This window comes from Mustela putorius, unplaced genomic scaffold (assembly GCF_011764305.1).
Source record: "Mustela putorius furo isolate JIRA1106 unplaced genomic scaffold, ASM1176430v1.1 tig00003834_pilon_pilon_pilon, whole genome shotgun sequence".
NCBI classification, from domain to species: Eukaryota; Metazoa; Chordata; class Mammalia; order Carnivora; family Mustelidae; genus Mustela; species Mustela putorius.
In genome coordinates this window covers 33,616,180-33,634,783 of record NW_025421987.1, presented here as the reverse complement: position 1 = coordinate 33,634,783, position 18,604 = coordinate 33,616,180, and the positions used below count along the sequence as shown (strand labels likewise).

Here is an 18,604-nt window from a genome sequence, read left to right as displayed (position 1 = left end):
ACATTCCCATTTTTTCGCTGAAAGTCTTCGAAATGCAGATTATCAAGTTTCCCATGAGTTTCTATGTCGCTTCCTCCTGACAGCCTTTGATTTTCATGCCCTGCATTTCAATTAAAGAATGATGCAGATCTCCAACCCCCACTAGGCTATCCACACCCCTGCTAGAATATACACCATGGAAGACTGTCTTGTTGGGACTTAGCCCGCATCCAAAAGCAGCCATCTACTGCAGTTCTGCTGAACGATTAGATTGTTATAGAAGCAGGACGTAATTGAATGGACATGAGGTGTGGGTCACAGAGAACTCTTCTGGAGTCAAAGCAAGCAAGCTGAAATAACTTTCATGGGTTCTAAACAGGGAAGTGGAACAGAGCACTGTTTTTCAGCAATTTTATTCTAACAATACAGTTTTGATTTTGAGTGATACAAAGTAACAATGTTAATGCATCTGTGTGCTAAATACATCATATTCTATTTACAAGGGTTTAGATTTTCGAGGACTTAAGCAGCATATTGCTTTTGTATTTCTACCTAAGCTAAGATACAGTATGGGAGAAGTGACAATTAAAAATTCTAAAATGCCATCTTAATTTCTCCACTATTTATCTCAAGGATTATTTATCTTGAAGAATAATTTTAAATTATCAATACTGCTTTCCTATTAAGGATAGTTCAAATACATGCTTCAAATTAGATGGCAAATTACCTATTTTTGCATCTACTGAGTATATTTCTATTGTTTGTATGTATCTTCTAAATACTTCCCTGCTTGTTTCTGGGATATATGAGTTGTAGTATCTATTCAATTTGCCTTTCCTAAGCACCACAGGTATGAATAGTAGAATAGTAGAAAAGGTCAGGAAAATGTAATCATTATACTGGAGCGTGTTTCTTGGAATCTTCTCATGCTGGGTTTAAAGCCATTTTGACTTTTAGACATCGAACTTGAAACATCTGTTCTTATGAACTTTCCCTCGTCCCCTTTCATTCTCCATCACGCTCAACAAAGTTTCAATCCTCGCATTTTTCTTTCCCCACTCTTCAATACACAACCTTGAGAAAAAAATGACCTTTTATAAAGCTCCCTAGGGTGAGGGATCTCCAAGTGGGGTGAGGTTTCAAGTAGGAATTACCATTTTCTCTCTTCCAGGAGGGGTTTCCTTTTACACTTTAATTTCTGGCCTCTTGACCTGGGATTTCGCATTTCTTTAATCTTTGGCCACCTGCCTTCCAGAGCTCATCTAAAAATTTTTCCTCTACTGCTTCCCTACAACTGACATCACTCTTGCGAGTCTGGGAGAGGAAAGCCTAAGTGGGACCAGGATTGGAGGGAAAAGTGTAGAGGACAGTTCTGAAAATTTTACATAAAATTATAAAAGTTTTAGCCCTCGGGCCTTTTAAAACATCGTCTGGGGAGAGAAAAATATCATAGGAAGCAAGACCAAAAATAAATCCTTTAGACATGCCAAGAAAAGGGTCTCTCTGATGACCTCTTTGGAAAACTGTGGATCGAGAAAGGTAGTATACAGATATCCAACGTCAACAGCGTAACCTAATTCCAAATAATCTTCACCCCAGCACGACTCATCTCGTGGCTCACAGACTTCTTTTGCTTTGGGCAGGAAACAAACATATTTTTGGAATAGTGAGGGGGCGATACATTAAAAAAAGCAAATTTGCACATATCAAAATATTTGTTTTTAAAGGCTGTATCTGAAGTATTTATACACGAAATCACACTTCTGGGATATGCAGAGCTAGGGTTGGGAGGTGAAATGAAGGAAAATGGATGAAATACAAATGAAACTGGAACGGAGAACATGTTGGTATTTGTTGGAGCTGGTCCAGGGAGTTCAACATGCTGCTAGCCTCTTTTGCATATATTTTAAAATTTCCATCCTTTCACAAAAGATGAAAAGGTTTCTGAAAAATGATTAATAATTTTATTTTCAGTATGTATGGGAATGGAGGGAGTCGGCGCTTTCCCTGTTAGCTCACTTATTGATGACCACTTCACTTTTCCTTGCCAGACACTTTTTTATGTTCTACCCCAAAGGACTGATGTACTGTAGAATCTATGTAGACCCATCAAACCACACACATGTAGAACCTGTCATCTTCTATCCTAGTAGAATTTACATTCTTTGGTATGGAACTCCCATCCCCCCATTTTATTCTCAGTAATTCAAAAAAGTGTGCTCGGAATTCAAAATGTAATTAATTCACCAGGCAGACTAATTTTATTGGAAAATCCTATAGTGCTACATATACAAGCGTGAGTTACCTACACGAAGTACCGTGTTCCGAGTTCTCCACAGCATCGGATCTCCTGACAAGAGCTTCCTCCTAATGACCAGGCCCTTACAAGTTTATTTGAAAGAGGGAACTAGCTATACCTAGGGGTCTCTTTTGAATATACTTAAACATATCAACCTTTTGAATAAAAATAAGAAAATCAACAGTTATTATTGAATGGACATTTCCATTACAGGCCCTAGGCCAGCCTTCTCATATGGATTTCCTTTCCATCCTAGCAGAAGTGTGAGGAGGTATCGTCACCATCATTTGTAAGTGAAGAGGAGTTCCGGGAGGTTGAAAAAACCAGTAATACGTGGGTGGAACCAGTCTTTGAAGCAAGTCTGTCTTAATGCAAACCCCGTGGTATCACACCTTGTATATATTTATTATGTGTGTGTGTTGTGTGGGGCTCGATCCCAGGTCCCTGAGATCATGACCTGAGCTGAAGGCAGAGGCTTAACCCACTGAGCCACCCAGGCGCCCCTCCATAGTTTTTGATTACAGTTCGGGCATATTTGGTATGTTCAGAACGGTCACACTTGTGCCAGGAGGCTCTCCTCCTAAGTCGCGGAATAAAACCTATCTTCTTTCTTCTAGTCAGGCTGATTTCTAGTCCATCCATTAGGCAAAAGCAACCCAGGCTGCTCAAATGTGGGGAGTATCAGGCAAAGAGTTTGGAGGAGACCAGCATTTGACATTCTGAATTCGTTGAAGTTAAAGCATTTCCCCTACTGTTTTTAGTAGATAGGGTCTACTGAAGGCACAGACTCTCTGAACAGGAGTATGGAGGTAAAGAAATGTATTTGAATAATCTCTTTAAAATATTTCAAATTTTTATTAAATATTTTTATTCAGTTTTAAGATCACAGTTAAAGTACTTTAGCATGTTATACACATGACTTACATGTGCAATTTTTAGAAATATCAAATTAAGTATAAGATTTTGAAGAAAGAAATTATATAAATGTGTATATTGACTTTTACTACACATACATCTAAGAAAGCAATAATTCTGTTGTACCATTAAGTGGAAATCATTTATTACATGGCATGTTTACACCAACTCTAAAGAGAACCAAGCCAATTTCTGAAAGCAAAAAAAAAAAAAAAAAAATGAGCGATTCAGTCATGCTGAAACTGTCAACAGACTTAAGACCCGGTGGTCAAATGAAGCTATGGTTAATTTATGACATGTAAGTAAGCAATTCAAACCTATGAGAAAAGTTCATAATCCGGTACATGGAATCTCAGGTGGTTTTTATTCTTTTTTTGGACAAATTCCTGAGAGCAAGAGACTGGTTTAGTGCGAAGGAAATGAGAAGAACGTTGCTGAGCATGTGCTGAGCTCCAGGTCACAAACCCGCCCCACCCCGAGTTCTGCTGCTCTCACAGCCGAGGCACTAACATGAGGCGTCAGGGGACATGAGCCAGCCCCTAGGGGCTGCGAAAGGACAGCAGTGTTAGTTTGAGAAACCCACGTGCCTCTGTGATTCAGGTTAGAGCCTGTGAGGTATGATTTGCCGTGCGAGTGGGAGGGTTTGGAGGCATTGAATTAGGTCCTTGTTACTTCAGTAACTGGTTCTGGCCCAAGGTGTCGGGCGATCTTTGGAAGGAGTAGTAATTCTCATGATAACTAGTTCTGTGCATGAAAATCGAGTTGAGGGTAGGATCAATTTTGACCACGGACTGCAACAAGGAAATAGTGGTCACAGAACTTAATACAAGGTTTCCTCTTTTACTTTATTAGCATAAATCCTACCACCACAAATAAAATTTGGCTAGGAGAGGAAGTTCTCTTTCGGGTGTGAAGAAAATGCATACTTCCATTTTTTAAGGAAAGCATAGCACAAACAGATGGAGGTGTATCAGGGAGTCAAACAGATTTGTCTTGTTATTCACTACTTTGTCACTACTTTCATCTGAGATGTAAAGAAAATAATGTCCCCAGTGAAAAGGACAAGGTGATTTAATATGGACTATAATAAACTTAGCTATCACTTCCACACTAAAGCAAAGCAGTCCATCAAACCCTGAATACTTCACCAGACATATCTGGCAAGATAAACTGAACAACTGTTTCTTATTATAAGTGCGATGTTAGTCAACCTAAATAAGATAATTAAAAAAAAAAAATCCCAAAACTCAAATAAAAACAAAATCCGAATCTAGTTCTTTGGGAATGCTTGTATAAATAAAAGCAAAAGCTAATTAACAATTAGTACTCTCTTTGTAAGGTGCAAAACAAGGTCCTATGTGGGAAAAGCTAAAATTTAATTTCCGCCTAGCAGTCCCATCACTCTGAATACTTTATAGGTCCGATATAGGAACGACATTTGCTTCTACTGCCCATTTTCAGCAATACATTATTCTCTCTGGAGAAGGCGGTCTGGGGAGTCACAACACTGCAGCGGGAAACAGTGGCACTGAAGGGAGACGCAAGAAAGGACAAAGCTCGCTAACAGGCCTTACTGAAACGAACTTGTAAAGCCGAGGTAGCCCGTTAGGGTTGGCCTCATGTGAGGGCTCTAGGGAGCAGTGCAACAAAGGTGAGTCTTCCTCAACAGCATCGCGGACACCCCGACTCTCCCTTTATGGAGGGGCGGTTCCAGGCCTTGCAGGACTTCCTTCCTTCTCCCCAGCGAGGCGGTGGTGCTTCCTCTCCGCCATGCGGATGCCGGCCACCGGACTCCAGAACCCTTGGGATGCATACAGTAGTTCAGCAGGCAGCACGATCCCACTGCTTCACATTAATGCCAACGCCAAACGTGGGACAGAGTTACCGGATACCCTCCTTCCCTCCCCCCCTCACCCCTACACTGTAGGAGCCAAACATGTCATTCCGTTTCTGGCTTACTCCTGGTTCTGTATCAATTTATAATTTGCTGGAGATTTTACAGAGGTGCAAACTTTTCCATACGATGAGCCCAAGACTGCGGAGTGCAAACAAAATTTTCTAGGAGAGGCAGATTAGCATCTGACTGGATAAGAAAGTGATGGGGAATACACATGTCAGAATATAAATAACCAGACCAGTTCAGATGCTCCTTTGTGTTCAGAGTGTTCCACCGCGTCACCCCACCCTCCGACCCCAGCAGTTTAATGGCCGGAACTAGAATCAGGGATAATGTGGGAATGATTTCAGCACATTGGTAGAAAGCTCATCTGACAGAATTCAGTGAACGCAGTTCTGGTATTTGAGGGGGGGATGGGGGTGGGGGGACTGTCAGAATTACAACATTTTGATTTATCCTTACAAAAGGGCTTTGATGAATTACATTTTGATCTAAAATCTGGGAACTAACCTAATTTGGGGATAAGAACCTATATCAGCAATGTGGCTGTGGGACATTTTTCCTTTTCCTGATCTCATTACAGTTATCCAAACAAGTAAAAACTTCAGAAGGATGTCTTACAGTATTTTTTTCTTTCAGCTTCGTAGAGCTGCAGCTTCAGTTACTATAATATACTCTACACACTTCAAAATTACATAGGAAAATACCCAGAACAACTAAATAAATAAAAGGCTAAAGAAACTGGAACAGTACTGTGTCTCCATCTGAGACGAAATCATCCACTTCGGCATCACAGAGAAGGGCTAGGACGATTTTTTTCAAAAGATTTATATACAGGTTTGAATCCAGAAATTAAGGTTAAAAGCATAAATATCGATAATTTCAACTAGATTCAGAATGGTTTTTCAGAAAGATATGATACAACAATTTAGAATAAAACAAAGCAGAAAAGCATCATATTTTGGTTTGCTTGAGATATACATAAGGTGCAACAACTTTTTCTCTTGAGGATGCTTGTGGGACAAATGTTAGTGTCGATGGTGTTTGCTGGCAGATTAAGGTACACACCATAGCAATATGATTTTCCAAAATATAAAAGGATGACAGAAATGAAATGAAAATGATAGATGGGTGGGGGGCACTACAGGTTGGTCTGAAATATTTGTGCTAACAAATGTTGTTACCTGAAAATACCAACACCCTTCTCCAGCGGATTCAGGGCATGAGAAGAGCACTATTATTGAAATCAAGACTTCACTCAGAGAACAACAAGGCGAGTGTCTAAAGGACTATAAAGCTTTGCAGGATTTCTGCTACTCTCTCAGTGCCTAACCGCTTAAAAATTAAGCATCTCTACAAAAAGGTTTTTTTTTTTTTTTTTTTTTTTAAAGTATCTGAAAACAGTCATATCCAGTAGATTGCCCTCCCACCCCACCCCTGCCTAAGGGAAAAGCCACTGAGGTTTAGGAAAAGCAGATCAAGTAAGATATTAATCACATAGAAAAAAGTAATCTTTTGTTTTGCTTCTTTTTAAAAAAGGTCCCATGAATATACAGCAATCTCTTAAGGAAATCTAGTGAAATGTCATTGGAGGACTGAAGGAGGGTACTCTGGCAAAAATAGATCTATTCTAACGTGTTCTATAGAATAACAAGTTAGTACCATTGTCAAGGTGCATGTTCTGCACCAAACAATTTTTGTTGTTGGTTTCTTTTACCTTTTTTTTTTTTTTTTGATTTTTAGCTAATTATAATTTTTAAATCACTGCTAGCAAGTGGTCCAAAAACTCCAACAGCCACCAACATTGGGACCCAGCAATTTTCAAACATTCACTTTGTGTTTTGAAGTTTAGAAAATATTAATAAAACAGCATCATAGTAAAAATATTACACTAAAACCTGGGGCTGCTTACCTGATTTATTTCTATGTGAATGGGGTTAAGTTTTAACCTCTGACTAACCTAGATTACTAATTCCTTCTTCCTCCATGCCCACAATGATTATGCATTTTTGAGGACACCGTTCCAATGCTCTGCTGCCCTCTTTACCTGCTTTGAAGAAAAAAACCCAAAAAAACAACAAACCAAACAAATCCCTATATTCTTTTTCAATTCTGTTAGTATGTTGTACATATTTTCCAGCACCGAAACTGAAGTAATATCTACAACTATGAAAAGCTAAACCTAGTTGGTACTAATAGAGTCATTTTTTTGTATGGCTATTAGGTCAAATTACGATTAGGAAAAAAAAAGTCATCATTACAATTGAGTCAAGTATAAATAAGAAAGCTAGATAAAACCTTGTAAACTGTCACCATGTAGAGATCTAATTCAAAAGCTTCAAACTCGAACTAACGCTATCAAAATTCCGCCAGTTTGAAAACCAATAAAAATTATTGCTGGAATCCAATCATTAAAATTTGGTAGTTTGTGCTGCGATGCAAGAGTGGGGATACACTTTGTGCTATGGAACAAATACCCTGTAAAATCGGTAGCCTCCGACTAATTCTGATTTATCACTTTGCATGTGTTGCTAGGAAACAAGACACTGTGAATGTCAGGTGGTTAAGTCAATATGTCGAATGTTCTAATAAGCCAGGTAATCCGCTTGGCACTGGCATACACAAGGTTGGTTTTATGTTCAAAAGCAACAGAACACAAAAAGGAAACAAACTGCAGGTGGCTCCATGACTAAGACTCCCACCCTGGTCAGGCATACCTCCCTCATCGTTTATTCCATACCTCCTTCACACCACACAACTCAAAATGGCTCTAGAACCCCGCAGCGGCAATCAGGCTGTGCATAGCAGTTGCTACCCGTCCAGTCTGTTTGGGATGGATGGAAAAGGTCTGTAGCTCAAAGTCCACATGAAGTGAGTGTCTTCAATGTGTTCAGAATAGTGAAGTAATACTAAGGTCACTTCTGAATAATATTTTTCTTTTGTTTGTCTGAACGATCCGTTGGTCACTTAGACCCCTGTGTAAAAATAAAAGAATCCTCAAGGCATGAAAACATCGGTAATCTGTAATCTGCAGGACTCTTCCCCTGCCTGGGAAAATATTTGCCACAATGTGCCCCAAGCAAATGCTTCTTGGTCACTCAAGGCTAAGGAAAAAAATTCAGCTCGTAAGAATTCTAAATGTTTTTTTCTCTCTCTCTTTCTTTTTTCTTGTTTTGCCAGCAAACTACCACTCTGGTGGCAAATATAAAAGTGCAGAATATATATGGACCACAAGGCCGAGCATACACCGCTAACAATGGTACATCCACCTGCCCGCGCTGCTTGGGGGTCTCTGGAGCAGGCTTTTTAATATTATTCTACAATATAAATGTAGGTATAACCTATTATATAAACCATCTTAGAACTTAAATCTCCATGTACAAAAAAGACTAAGAATATCTAATAATAACTAGTGCAGTGCGTCAGATTTTGTTGTTGTTTTTTTTTTTGTTTTGTTTTGTTTTTTGTTTTTGTTTTGAAAGAATAACTAGATAATATACGAAACTAGTTTCACACTCTCTGGTTGGTAAAAGAGATGTTGGATGAGCTACAGTAAAGGCAGCCTTTTACCAAGTTACCACCTATTACCGTCAAAAGCCTTCAATAGAAAGCAAAGCTCCAGGATCATCCCGTTTCTGCTCCTGACAAGACAGAGAACATCACCCTCAAAGACTCTGGGTTCCAAAAGAACACACAGCGGCCCAGGATGCTAACTTCCGCTTCAAGTGAATCTGGGCCGTGCAGGGCAACGCGCACTTGTTTGCAGTCTGTATTTCCCACCACACGGACTCACTGGCATCCCTCGGTACAGACAGGGCTAGGGTAGTAGGTAAAGCACAATGTTTTACAATTAAAGGCGCTTCACTGGTCAGCGCAGGAAATAAGTACAGGGGCCTGTGGCATTTCTTTTGGCTGTCCATCATGGGTGAGCGGAGTGGACCTCTGACCCCTGCAAAACAAGGAGAAGGACAAAAGAAGTCACCCACTGAGTACCTTATCAGAAAGAGAACAGGATGATGAGTAAGCAGTAAGAGCTTTCCAGTATCTTTTACTCCCTAAGGCCGACTTGTTACTTATGCTATTCAATTAAAACCATTTTTGTTCTCAGAGCTGCTTCTTTTTTGACATTTTCTTATCTCGGTTCTCCTCGCATGACTTAACCATCTACTCTGCCCCCAAACAACCACCTCCATTTTGCAAAGGCAGGACCTCAAGTGCCACCAGATTTGGGGGCGACTCCCTAAGAAGTGGGGAACTTTTAATCAAGGGCCGTGGCTCTAAGATAAGTCGTCTTCTTGATCCACTGATATTAAAATATGAACCATGCCTTTCCTCGAGATGCCCAAAGGGAAAACTCTCCTGTACTAATTGATCACCTCCAGGCTCATTTCCCAAGATATATAATAATAAACCCAATTTAAAACGTAAGGCCAATTAAAGCAATGGCCCCTGACACCAGAGGCCTGTGACTCCAACACAAATGAATGAAAAGACGAAAGGTTAAGTCTCACAGGCACATGGGCAGCACATGCACAGGGGAAGGCGGCAAGGGGGAACTGAGTTTAGAGTATGAGAACATCCAGGTGACTTGGGCCAAATAAACATATGCGGAGAGAGAACTCCAGAGAGGACTAGACAATTCACAGAAATACCCATTGTTTGGATTGGAACTACCACCAGACGGAGCTGATTTCTCATTCAGCTTTTGGTACATGAGTAGGAAAAATTTACTTGATGGTTGTAAGGAAACCCTTCAATTTCTTGGTAATTTGAGCTTCTCACTCTAAAAAGATGGGATGGGGCACCTCTCTGACATTTCCCAACAGGCCCACCAAAGACCAGAAAGTGTCCACCCCCAGCTCTGGCCGCCAGTGGTCTGCACAGCACGAGGCTGGAAATTGCTGATGGAGCAGCCAGGCCTCTGGTGGCCTGACCTTTTCGACACAGTATCTTCTTCAGATTACACAGAACAAAAGGAGCTGTTTAAAAATTCAAATTGTACTATTTGAAAATTCAAATTTTCATCACTATACCCAAATTTCTTTCTCTTGATGCACACACACAAAAACAGTGTAGATAAATTACAACGTTTGGGGATTTGAGAATCCAATAATCTCTTAGCCGAAGATATTAGGATTTTAGAAAAACAAAACATGTGTTATAATCAAACCTCTGGATTAATCTGTTCATTCATGTGGGGATGCTGCAAGCACCAACTGTTCAATACGCTCAACTCTTTGTTCAGGAAGATGACATTAAAATGCTGGTTTTCTTTACCTTTAAGTTGGAATCTGTGACAGTATTACAACACTAAAAGAATTGTAGAAAGTAGTGAAAAAGGAAACACAAGAAGAAAGAGAAGTGAAAGATGGAGAAGTACAGTATCCAAAAAAGAGCAACAGGGACAGAAAGAAAATGGGGTGGAAGCCCAGCTGAGTCAAAGAAACGAGCAAAGGAGGGGGAACCTGACATGGCTCCAGCTAATGGATGGGGCAGGTCCTGGGGGAAGGGGCAGCAAGATGTGTCACGACATCCTCAGACGTGACAGAAGCTTGCTCAAGCAGCAAGCTCGGTGGAGCAAAGGCAAAGACCCTGGAGTTCAAAGACCTTACTGCAAAGCTTAACTCAGCCTGGCTGTGTTTTCTTGGCCAGTTAACCGTCTGCAACATCGTTAAAAAGGAATCAAAAAGACCCACCTGGTAGGGCTGATTTTAGGACTAAATTTAATGAGCTTTCCCTTATGAAACCCCTAGTAAATAAACACGCTCTCAACGAAAGTTTATTCCAACTTCCCATTTCCTGCATCTTGCAAAATGGACCCTCTATGTTGGGTTTCTGAGCTTAATGTCAAAATTTCTCATGACAAGAATGCAGGTGATACATTTCTACTCCTAATTCTGATGATCACCCTCTAACATATAAACCTGGGTGATGCCTAAGCAGTCAACAGTTGCCCAGGTAGAGGGCAGTCTGGTAGCTCTGCTTTAACAGGGAAGGGCTGGAGGTGCCCTTTGACAGCTGTATGGTTACTGAACATGTGGTCCACATACACAATGGCATATTGCTCAGCCATCAGAAAGGATGAACACCCACCATCTGCACCAACATGGATGGGGTTGGAGGAGACTGTTCAGTGAAATAAGTCAAGGAGAGAAAGACAATCATCGTACAGTTTCACGTACTCGTGGAATGTGAGGATAGCATGGAGGACTTTAAGAAGGGGAAAATGAAGTGGGTGGAAATCAGAGTGGGAGACGAACCGTGAGGAGTCGACGGACTCCGGGAAACAAAGTGAGGGAAGGGAGGGTGTCGGGGGACGGATGAGCCCAGTGATGGGTATGCAGGAGGGCCCGGGCTGCGCGGAGCACTGGGTGCTATAAGGGCCCGGACTGTGCGGAGCACTGGGTGCTATACGCAAACCATGATCATGGAACACTACACCAAAAACTCAGGATGTACAGTATGGTGTCCTAACCTAATAAAAATGAAAAAAATAAAAATACTAAGAAAAAGAAACAGGTAAGGGCTAAAATTAAGACCAAGATTCTTCAGGGGATCTGTTTTTCTAGAAATTAAGAACACTAACCATTTGTGTACACTGATAGTAAGATTTTAGTATGCAGTAGTGTTCTTTCTAATGGGTGGTTTTAAAGACAAGAACCTTGCTCACACCGTTTTCTCTATGCTTGCTGGTGAGCTTAGGCAGGCACACTTCAAGAACACATCATTTACTCATCTACCCAACCATTTTTCATTCATCCACTGTTATACCAAGAGCTAAGGAAGCTGGGGACAGGAGGATTAAAACCAGTGCTGTGCTTTCAAAATATACCAGGAAGAGACAGATGTGTCCATGAATAATTACAACCCGGTGTGGCAGCTGGGCTGGGAGCGTATGCACAGAGAGGCCAGAGACTTCGGGAGGAAGACGGAGAGAAGACAGCAGGACTAGAGATGGAAGGAGGGGCAGCAGTTTGCCCAAGAGGGGACTGTGTAAAGCCCAGAACCTGGCTGGGCTAGGCAGCAGCAAGTGATGCCACGTGATGGCAGGGTAGTGAGGACGGGGTGGTGGAGATGAGAGGCGAGGTCTGCGGAGGCTTCCTGCCATCACAAGCTGCCAGTCCTGGGAGGCTGCTGAGCGGAGCCAGGGTGGACCGCAGTTGTGTTCAGAGGGGATGCTGGCAGCAGCAAAGGGGGCTATGTGATAGACTTTTCCAAGCCCTGAATTATGATCCCCTCTGACTTCTTACATTGCCTCTTATTTCCAAAATTTATGGGGCACTTAGGAACAAGCAGGCATATAGTTCATCTTCTTGCATGCGGAGGAGTCTGTCCTCTGTACTCGACTGTAAAACCCCATAAGTGGAGAACTGTGTGTTCCCTCCTTCGGAGACGTGAGCAGATTTTAACAGTGTCTGTCAGCATTCACTTGCTATTAGGCACTTGCAGTATACTTGTGAAAAGGAATTTGACTTCTCTCATCTAGAGGTGATTTGTGAAAAGGCTCTAGAACTATATGACAAGGGAAAGAAGCAAACAAAGCTTACGTCAGGGCCTCCTAAACATGGATGTGGAAGAGGAGAGTGAAACCCAATGGGTGGGTATGGAGGTTGTGTTAGATCTAAAACTCTTGTGGTGAAGACTGGAAGTCTGGGAAATACCTGAATTTACAAATGGCTTTTTTGCCTTCCCAAAGGGTCTGTTTAAATAGCAGAATACCCAATTATACGCTCAGAACTTAATATACTTTCTGTGAGACTTTCCTGATTCAAAAGGCCTTCAGTTCTATGATCCCATGTGATCTTCACCATTCTGGGTTTCTTGGGGGATACTGTCATGCTCACTGGAAGATGAGAAAACTGAGGCCGAGAGAAATAAATGGCTTTTCAGCAAACAGACAAGGACAAATGCAAGCCCCCTGTCCTCTACGACACGGGTGACAAGACCTTCTTCCTGAGCATGGTTCCTTCCAGTAGCATGACCACTGCCACCAGCACCGTGCCCAAGGGTGCGTCTCCCGTGTGCCTGCCCTGGTGCACGAGCTCATCCCACGGAACACCTCTGCGCAATGAGTGCCACCCACACCCATTTCACAGAAGAGAAACCGGAGGGTAGAGAGGGGAGTGATCCATCTTGCTCATGACCTTGCACTCCACCGATAGTGGATGCAGGGCTCCAACCCAGGTCTGAGGCCTGACCTTGAAGCTCACACCTAACGACTAGATGATGTGGCTTCTTTGTTCTCCCACGCCTCTTATGGAAATGAAGTGCAGCCACAGAACAAGAGAGTCAAAATGCGATACTTGGCTGACTATTTTCCGGTATTTTCCCACACTGCTAATTAGGAAGTGACTTCCTCGTGAACCACAGCACATTGTGAAAAATACCACACATCCCGTCGGGAAGTAAGCCTCAGCTTCCATGTCGTTCTCCCTAACCCTGTTCCGCATGAGGGGTTAAGGCTGGCCAGGATCCCCAACATCCTGGTGACACACACCACTCACCTGTGCACATTTTCCATGGCGGCCACTTCGGCCAGCGCGGCGAGACTGAAGAACGCAGACACGGCTGGCATCTCTGGAGTGCTGCTCCGCGTCTCTGCGGCCTCAGGGTTCTGGGAGCCTTCGTCATGGCAGCCTGTCTCAGTCACTTTCGGGAGACTCCTCTGCAGTTGTTCCTTTGGTTTGTCATCTGTAACAAAAGGGAAATTCATCGCAGGAGGATCACCACATCCTCTCCAGAGAAACGACACAGAGAAAACTCTTCGCCAGACAATGTGAAATGAGCTAATATTCTTTGTTCACTTTTGTCATCCATGGAATACCAAGGCTTTATAGATTCTCTTCTCCCATGGTAATAAAACTCTTTTATCAAGCTCAATTCCAACTATGGACAGTGTTATGCCCTGAAACTAAGTGGAAGAGAAGCTGTGTTTTATCCAAGGACAAAGAATAGGTCTGTCTCAGAGTAAGAGGGGAAAAAATAGGCTTTGACCAAAATAAAACTGATGGGACTTCGGCAAAGGGGCCTGTAGATGCTCTAGAAGGCCCCTAAAAACCCGACCAGCAGACATTTCTGATTAAGCCGTAGGATGCCCAGCTACGGCAACTTGGACATTGGGTCTGCTCTGACACCCTAAACTAATCCCAATGAGATCGATCAATCCCAGCGAGATCCCCAGCTGTTATTCTTGTTCTGAGGATTTACTAGAAGGAAGATGAAGGGACCTCTGGTATTCACAAAAACGTGCTAAACCTCTATGAAAATATACTGTTGGAAAGGAGTACATTTTCTTTACTATGTAGCTGTTATAAGGGAGGAGGAATCTTTATCATGATTTTTAAAACATTTTGAATATAGAAAGCAATTGATAAAGGCTGTAAATGCCATATATCAGAACATGAGAGCGATATGTGCTTTTCTAAATGAAGGGAATATTTCTAAGATCTTTCACTCTTTCTGTAACTGAAAATGAAGCTCTAACAATTTATGAAATCAAAATCACAGAACAGAACCCAGAGTGAAAATGGAAGGAGTGAGGGGTCTGCTGGACTACATATCAGGAAAACTAGATCTAGTTCTCTCCCTACTTCTACCTAGTAGGTCAATGTATTAAAAAATGAAATCCTACCAATTTGAGCTTGATCTCTTATATAACAGGGTAAAATGGAATATTTAATATGCTTTATTGTTCTAACAATGTACACATGCTAAACATAAACTGTGTCCACTAACTGTCTTCCTATTCTATCTCAGCAATGAATCTTTATTTGCAATGAGATTAACCTAAATCAGGTATTTATAAATACTACACTCAAAACACACTCATTTAAAAAAAAAAAAAACACACTCATTTAAACATTGTTTTTATTTTATTAATTTATTTTTTCATTATGATAAGCGTATTAATACCCATCAGCTCTGTTAAGTCGTCCCCCAACTCAGCTCCCCTCTGGTAACAGTTTGTTAGTTTAGAGTCTGTTTCTCAGTTTGTCTTTCACTCTTTTTCCCCCCTATGCTCTAAACGCCTTTTCTATTTATAGAAGTCACTGTGGACCTCTAACCTTTTTCTGGAAACTGGAATAGGGCAGAGGGAGGGACACTTCAGAGCTGAGGGACTGAGATGCCAGGGGTGCCGAAAGGTAGGAGGATAACCACAGCTAAGGCCCCTAATGCTTGGTTAATGGAACACCCCAAGATCTGAGGGGGGTGTGCTCAGAGTCACTCTCTGTCCCCACTCCTTAACTTGGGCCCCTCAGGCAATTCTGCCACAATGGAGGTCTCCAGGAACAGCCAACATACCACACGCCATGACTGAAAAATGGAGAAATTCAGTGTAAGTTAAGATTTGGTTAAAGATCAGCCCAGAGAACTCAAGAAATCCAGAAGCATTCTCAGAGTCTCTCATTGGTGAGAATCAACTTATTAGAAAGTGCTGGATGCTATCTAAGGTTCCTTAATCCACTGGTCTTAAATATTTGATAATATGGTTTGTAGTGACTTGAACAGTGAACTGTGAAGAAACACTGATTCATCTAGTATTTTTAAAAAAGTCTAGGATCTCTGGGAATTTACTTAATGAAGACTGCTTTTGTGCATGCTGAGAAAGAGAAGGAGAAACACGCAGTCCTAAAAATTACCTTTCCTTTCTAAGAATGCTCTCGGAAAAAGAGCTATGATTTTAACACGTATACATTTTGTACATTTGGGAGCTTGTGGAAAACTAGTTCTCAAGGAGATGCAGAGAAAGAATGTTCCTGCGGCCAAACCCACAGAACAGACCTATTTTTCAATGAGGACCCACAGCTGGCTTAGAGCCATTTGCTGTCCAATGTGGCCCTGATAGTCACCACCTAGCTCTGGTTTCTCTCATCTAAAGTTCCCTCTTCTTACCCAAAGTACCTCCTGCTGGTGATACCCGGCCATCTGCTGTCCTGACAAGGTGGGTGATCTTGGTTTTCCTTGCTTTTCTCTTTTGGCTGCCCACCAAGGGTTCTTGCGTTGTTGTTGGCTCTGGAGTGTTGGGAATGGATAGGGCATTTTTAACCTTATGAGCAGGCTCTGTGGTGTTTTTGTCTTCTGAAAATATGGCTGAAATAGGACAGATCATATATAGTTACACACAAAAACATAAGAAATCAACATTACTCTTAGAAACATTTCTCAATGCCTAATCCATCCGAATGGAGAACTGAGATTTAGTTTGCAAAGTACTGATGGGAAAAAGAAAATGCTGCCCATGATTTTAACCAAATATACTTATTTATATTTGCTTTGATAAATTATGTACAGAGGATTCAGATGCCCTCTCTCTTTTCATAGCCTACTGAACCAAAAGGCCATCAGAGTAGCATTTTATTTTCTAAGTGTTTGGATCTTGCAGATTTGGAGGGAAATATAGTGTAAGTAAATCTGAGTGAACTGTGCTCCAACAGAACATAATTTCTACATGGGAGTCAGGGTTCCTATCCGAGATCCTCTTGGCCAACCTGGTCTGGGGAAGATGACAAGGGAAGTTTCTCTTCTTCTGAGGACACTGAGATTAAATATGTATGTGCTTCTAAATTTATAGTCATCACTGCGACACTTGCTTTCAGGCACCAGGTCAGAGTGATCAGAAAAGAAATTGTGAAGCCTGACCTCCTCCTTCTGTGCATACTGACTACTCAGCAAAGACCTAACTCACAATGGTGATGCCTGCACATAAGGAAACACTCTCCCATTCACTGAACTCTAGGACCTGGTCAATGTGCTTATCAGTAAGAGAATTTAAAGAAGTACCACAGGCCATGACTGAAAATGGAGAAAGGTATTAGGTACCCTCATTCTAACTGAACACCAGTGAATCATTTCGCAGCACACACTTCTTTCTGAGGAGTCACTGTGTTGAGAGTAAGGAGTACGCATGCCATGCAAGTCCTTGCGTCCAGTTCAAACAGGCTGAGGATGCCTGTATCTTTTCGTATATACTTATTTCCTCAGGAGTTCGTTCCTCCCACCTCACCCCACCCCCAATTTAAAAGTAAGACAAGTATATGTATATAGGAGTGTAGTACGCTTTTAAGAGTATATTCATGTAGTCAAGCTTAGTAACTGAGACTTTTTTTAAACTTTTTTTTAATTCTAGTGGCCTAAGGGTTTTTTTTTTTTTTTAAGATTTTTAAATTTATTTATTTGAGGAAGAATGAGTGAGAGAGAGCATGTGAGAGGAGAAAGTCAGAGGGAGAAGCAGACTCCCAAGAAAGTCAGAGGGAGAAGCAGACTTCCAGCTGGGAGCCCGATGCGGGACTCGATCCTGGAAGTCCAGGATCACGACCTAAGCCGAAGGCAGTCGCTCAACCAACTGAGCCACCCAGGCGCCCCGGCCTAAGGGCTTTTAAGCAGGGAAAAGAGGCAAGGCATCTTTCCATTTTTAAATCACCCAATCCTTAAGAGAAGTGCAGAAACAGTTTCTGACAAAGAGGGGAGTGTGGCTCAGGAAATCAAGGTCTGAGTGGCCTATTCCATGCACAGAGCCAGGAGATAACTGAAGGTGCTGATTGGAAGGCAGAGCTGAAGGGAGACGCTGGAAATGCAACAATGCGAATTGCACAGGAGGAAAGAAGGCTAAAATAAGAGGAAGAGAACAGCGCAAGAATAACTCAGGGTGTGAAAAAATGCACATGCTGGTATAAAACCTTGTATGGCCTTCACTTAAACATTTTAATCTGGGTTTTTAACGAGCTTAGGTACATCCTTGGGAAAGCAAGGCTATGAATTTGTTAAGATCTTTGCCCTTAAGAGACTGATTCCAGGATTCCCATTCCAAAACAAGTGGGAAATCATTTCAGTTACATCAAAAGAAAGGATGTAAAGCAGAAATCATACTGTGACTTGTGGCTTGGCCTTACCTCAACAGAGCCTAATAGAGGGCCGTGTGGGACAGGCTTAAGATAATAGTTATTTAAAAGAAACTACCTGGCAACACTCCCAAGTATCTTTTCAAACAAGTAATCAAAAATTAGGAAAAAAGACTCCTTTTAAATTGTAGATCTGTACCCAGGAAACAGTCTTGGTGTATTTATACTTTGATATTTAGCTTAACATAGAGCAGTGCTGGTATGTATTTTAAGATTTTTTTTTTTAGTTTAAACTTCAATAAAAGCTGCCAGTAAAATAAAGGATAATTTGGTTAAGAAACCCTCCAAAGAAGTTTCATGACTCTGCATTAGCCTTGAAATTCAAAGCCTCTGATAGCCATAAAGAAGTCAGAATATGAGTTTACACTGAGGATAAGAAACCTCTATTAGATATTCACAAGCTTCAGAATTTCTACTTTCTTAATTCAGATCCTTCAGTTATCCCTTCTGATTATAGGGGGTGAATCTTAATCACTTCTCCAATATGTATACAACTTTACAGATGGCTCTTCCAGAAAAAGCACTAACCTATTCTCTCTTCTCCTTCCATTTCCTAGAAAAATCTAGAACTTACAGAAATAAGGGTACAGCAGGGTTCCAAAGATGAAGGGTGAA

At 41.6% G+C, this 18,604-nt stretch overlaps 1 protein-coding gene across 13 annotated transcripts in view; it reads right to left on the bottom strand.

Moving 5' to 3' along the window:
* Positions 1-3,109: 3,109 nt before the first annotated feature.
* The window catches only part of BBX (BBX high mobility group box domain containing), a 274,818-nt gene continuing 259,323 nt past the window's right edge, over positions 3,110-18,604 (bottom strand). For 12 of the 13 annotated variants that reach the window (XM_045088295.1, XM_045088299.1, XM_004769116.3 and 9 more), the window contains 3 exons: positions 15,984-16,181; positions 13,595-13,781; positions 3,110-9,039 (listed from right to left, as the gene is read on the bottom strand). In XM_045088295.1, coding sequence (XP_044944230.1) covers positions 8,952-9,039; positions 13,595-13,781; positions 15,984-16,181 — 473 coding nt within the window. In that variant the 3' untranslated portion in view covers positions 3,110-8,951. The remainder of the gene's footprint in view (positions 9,040-13,594; positions 13,782-15,983; positions 16,182-18,604) is intronic. The other variant, XM_013064870.2, reaches the window with a different exon arrangement.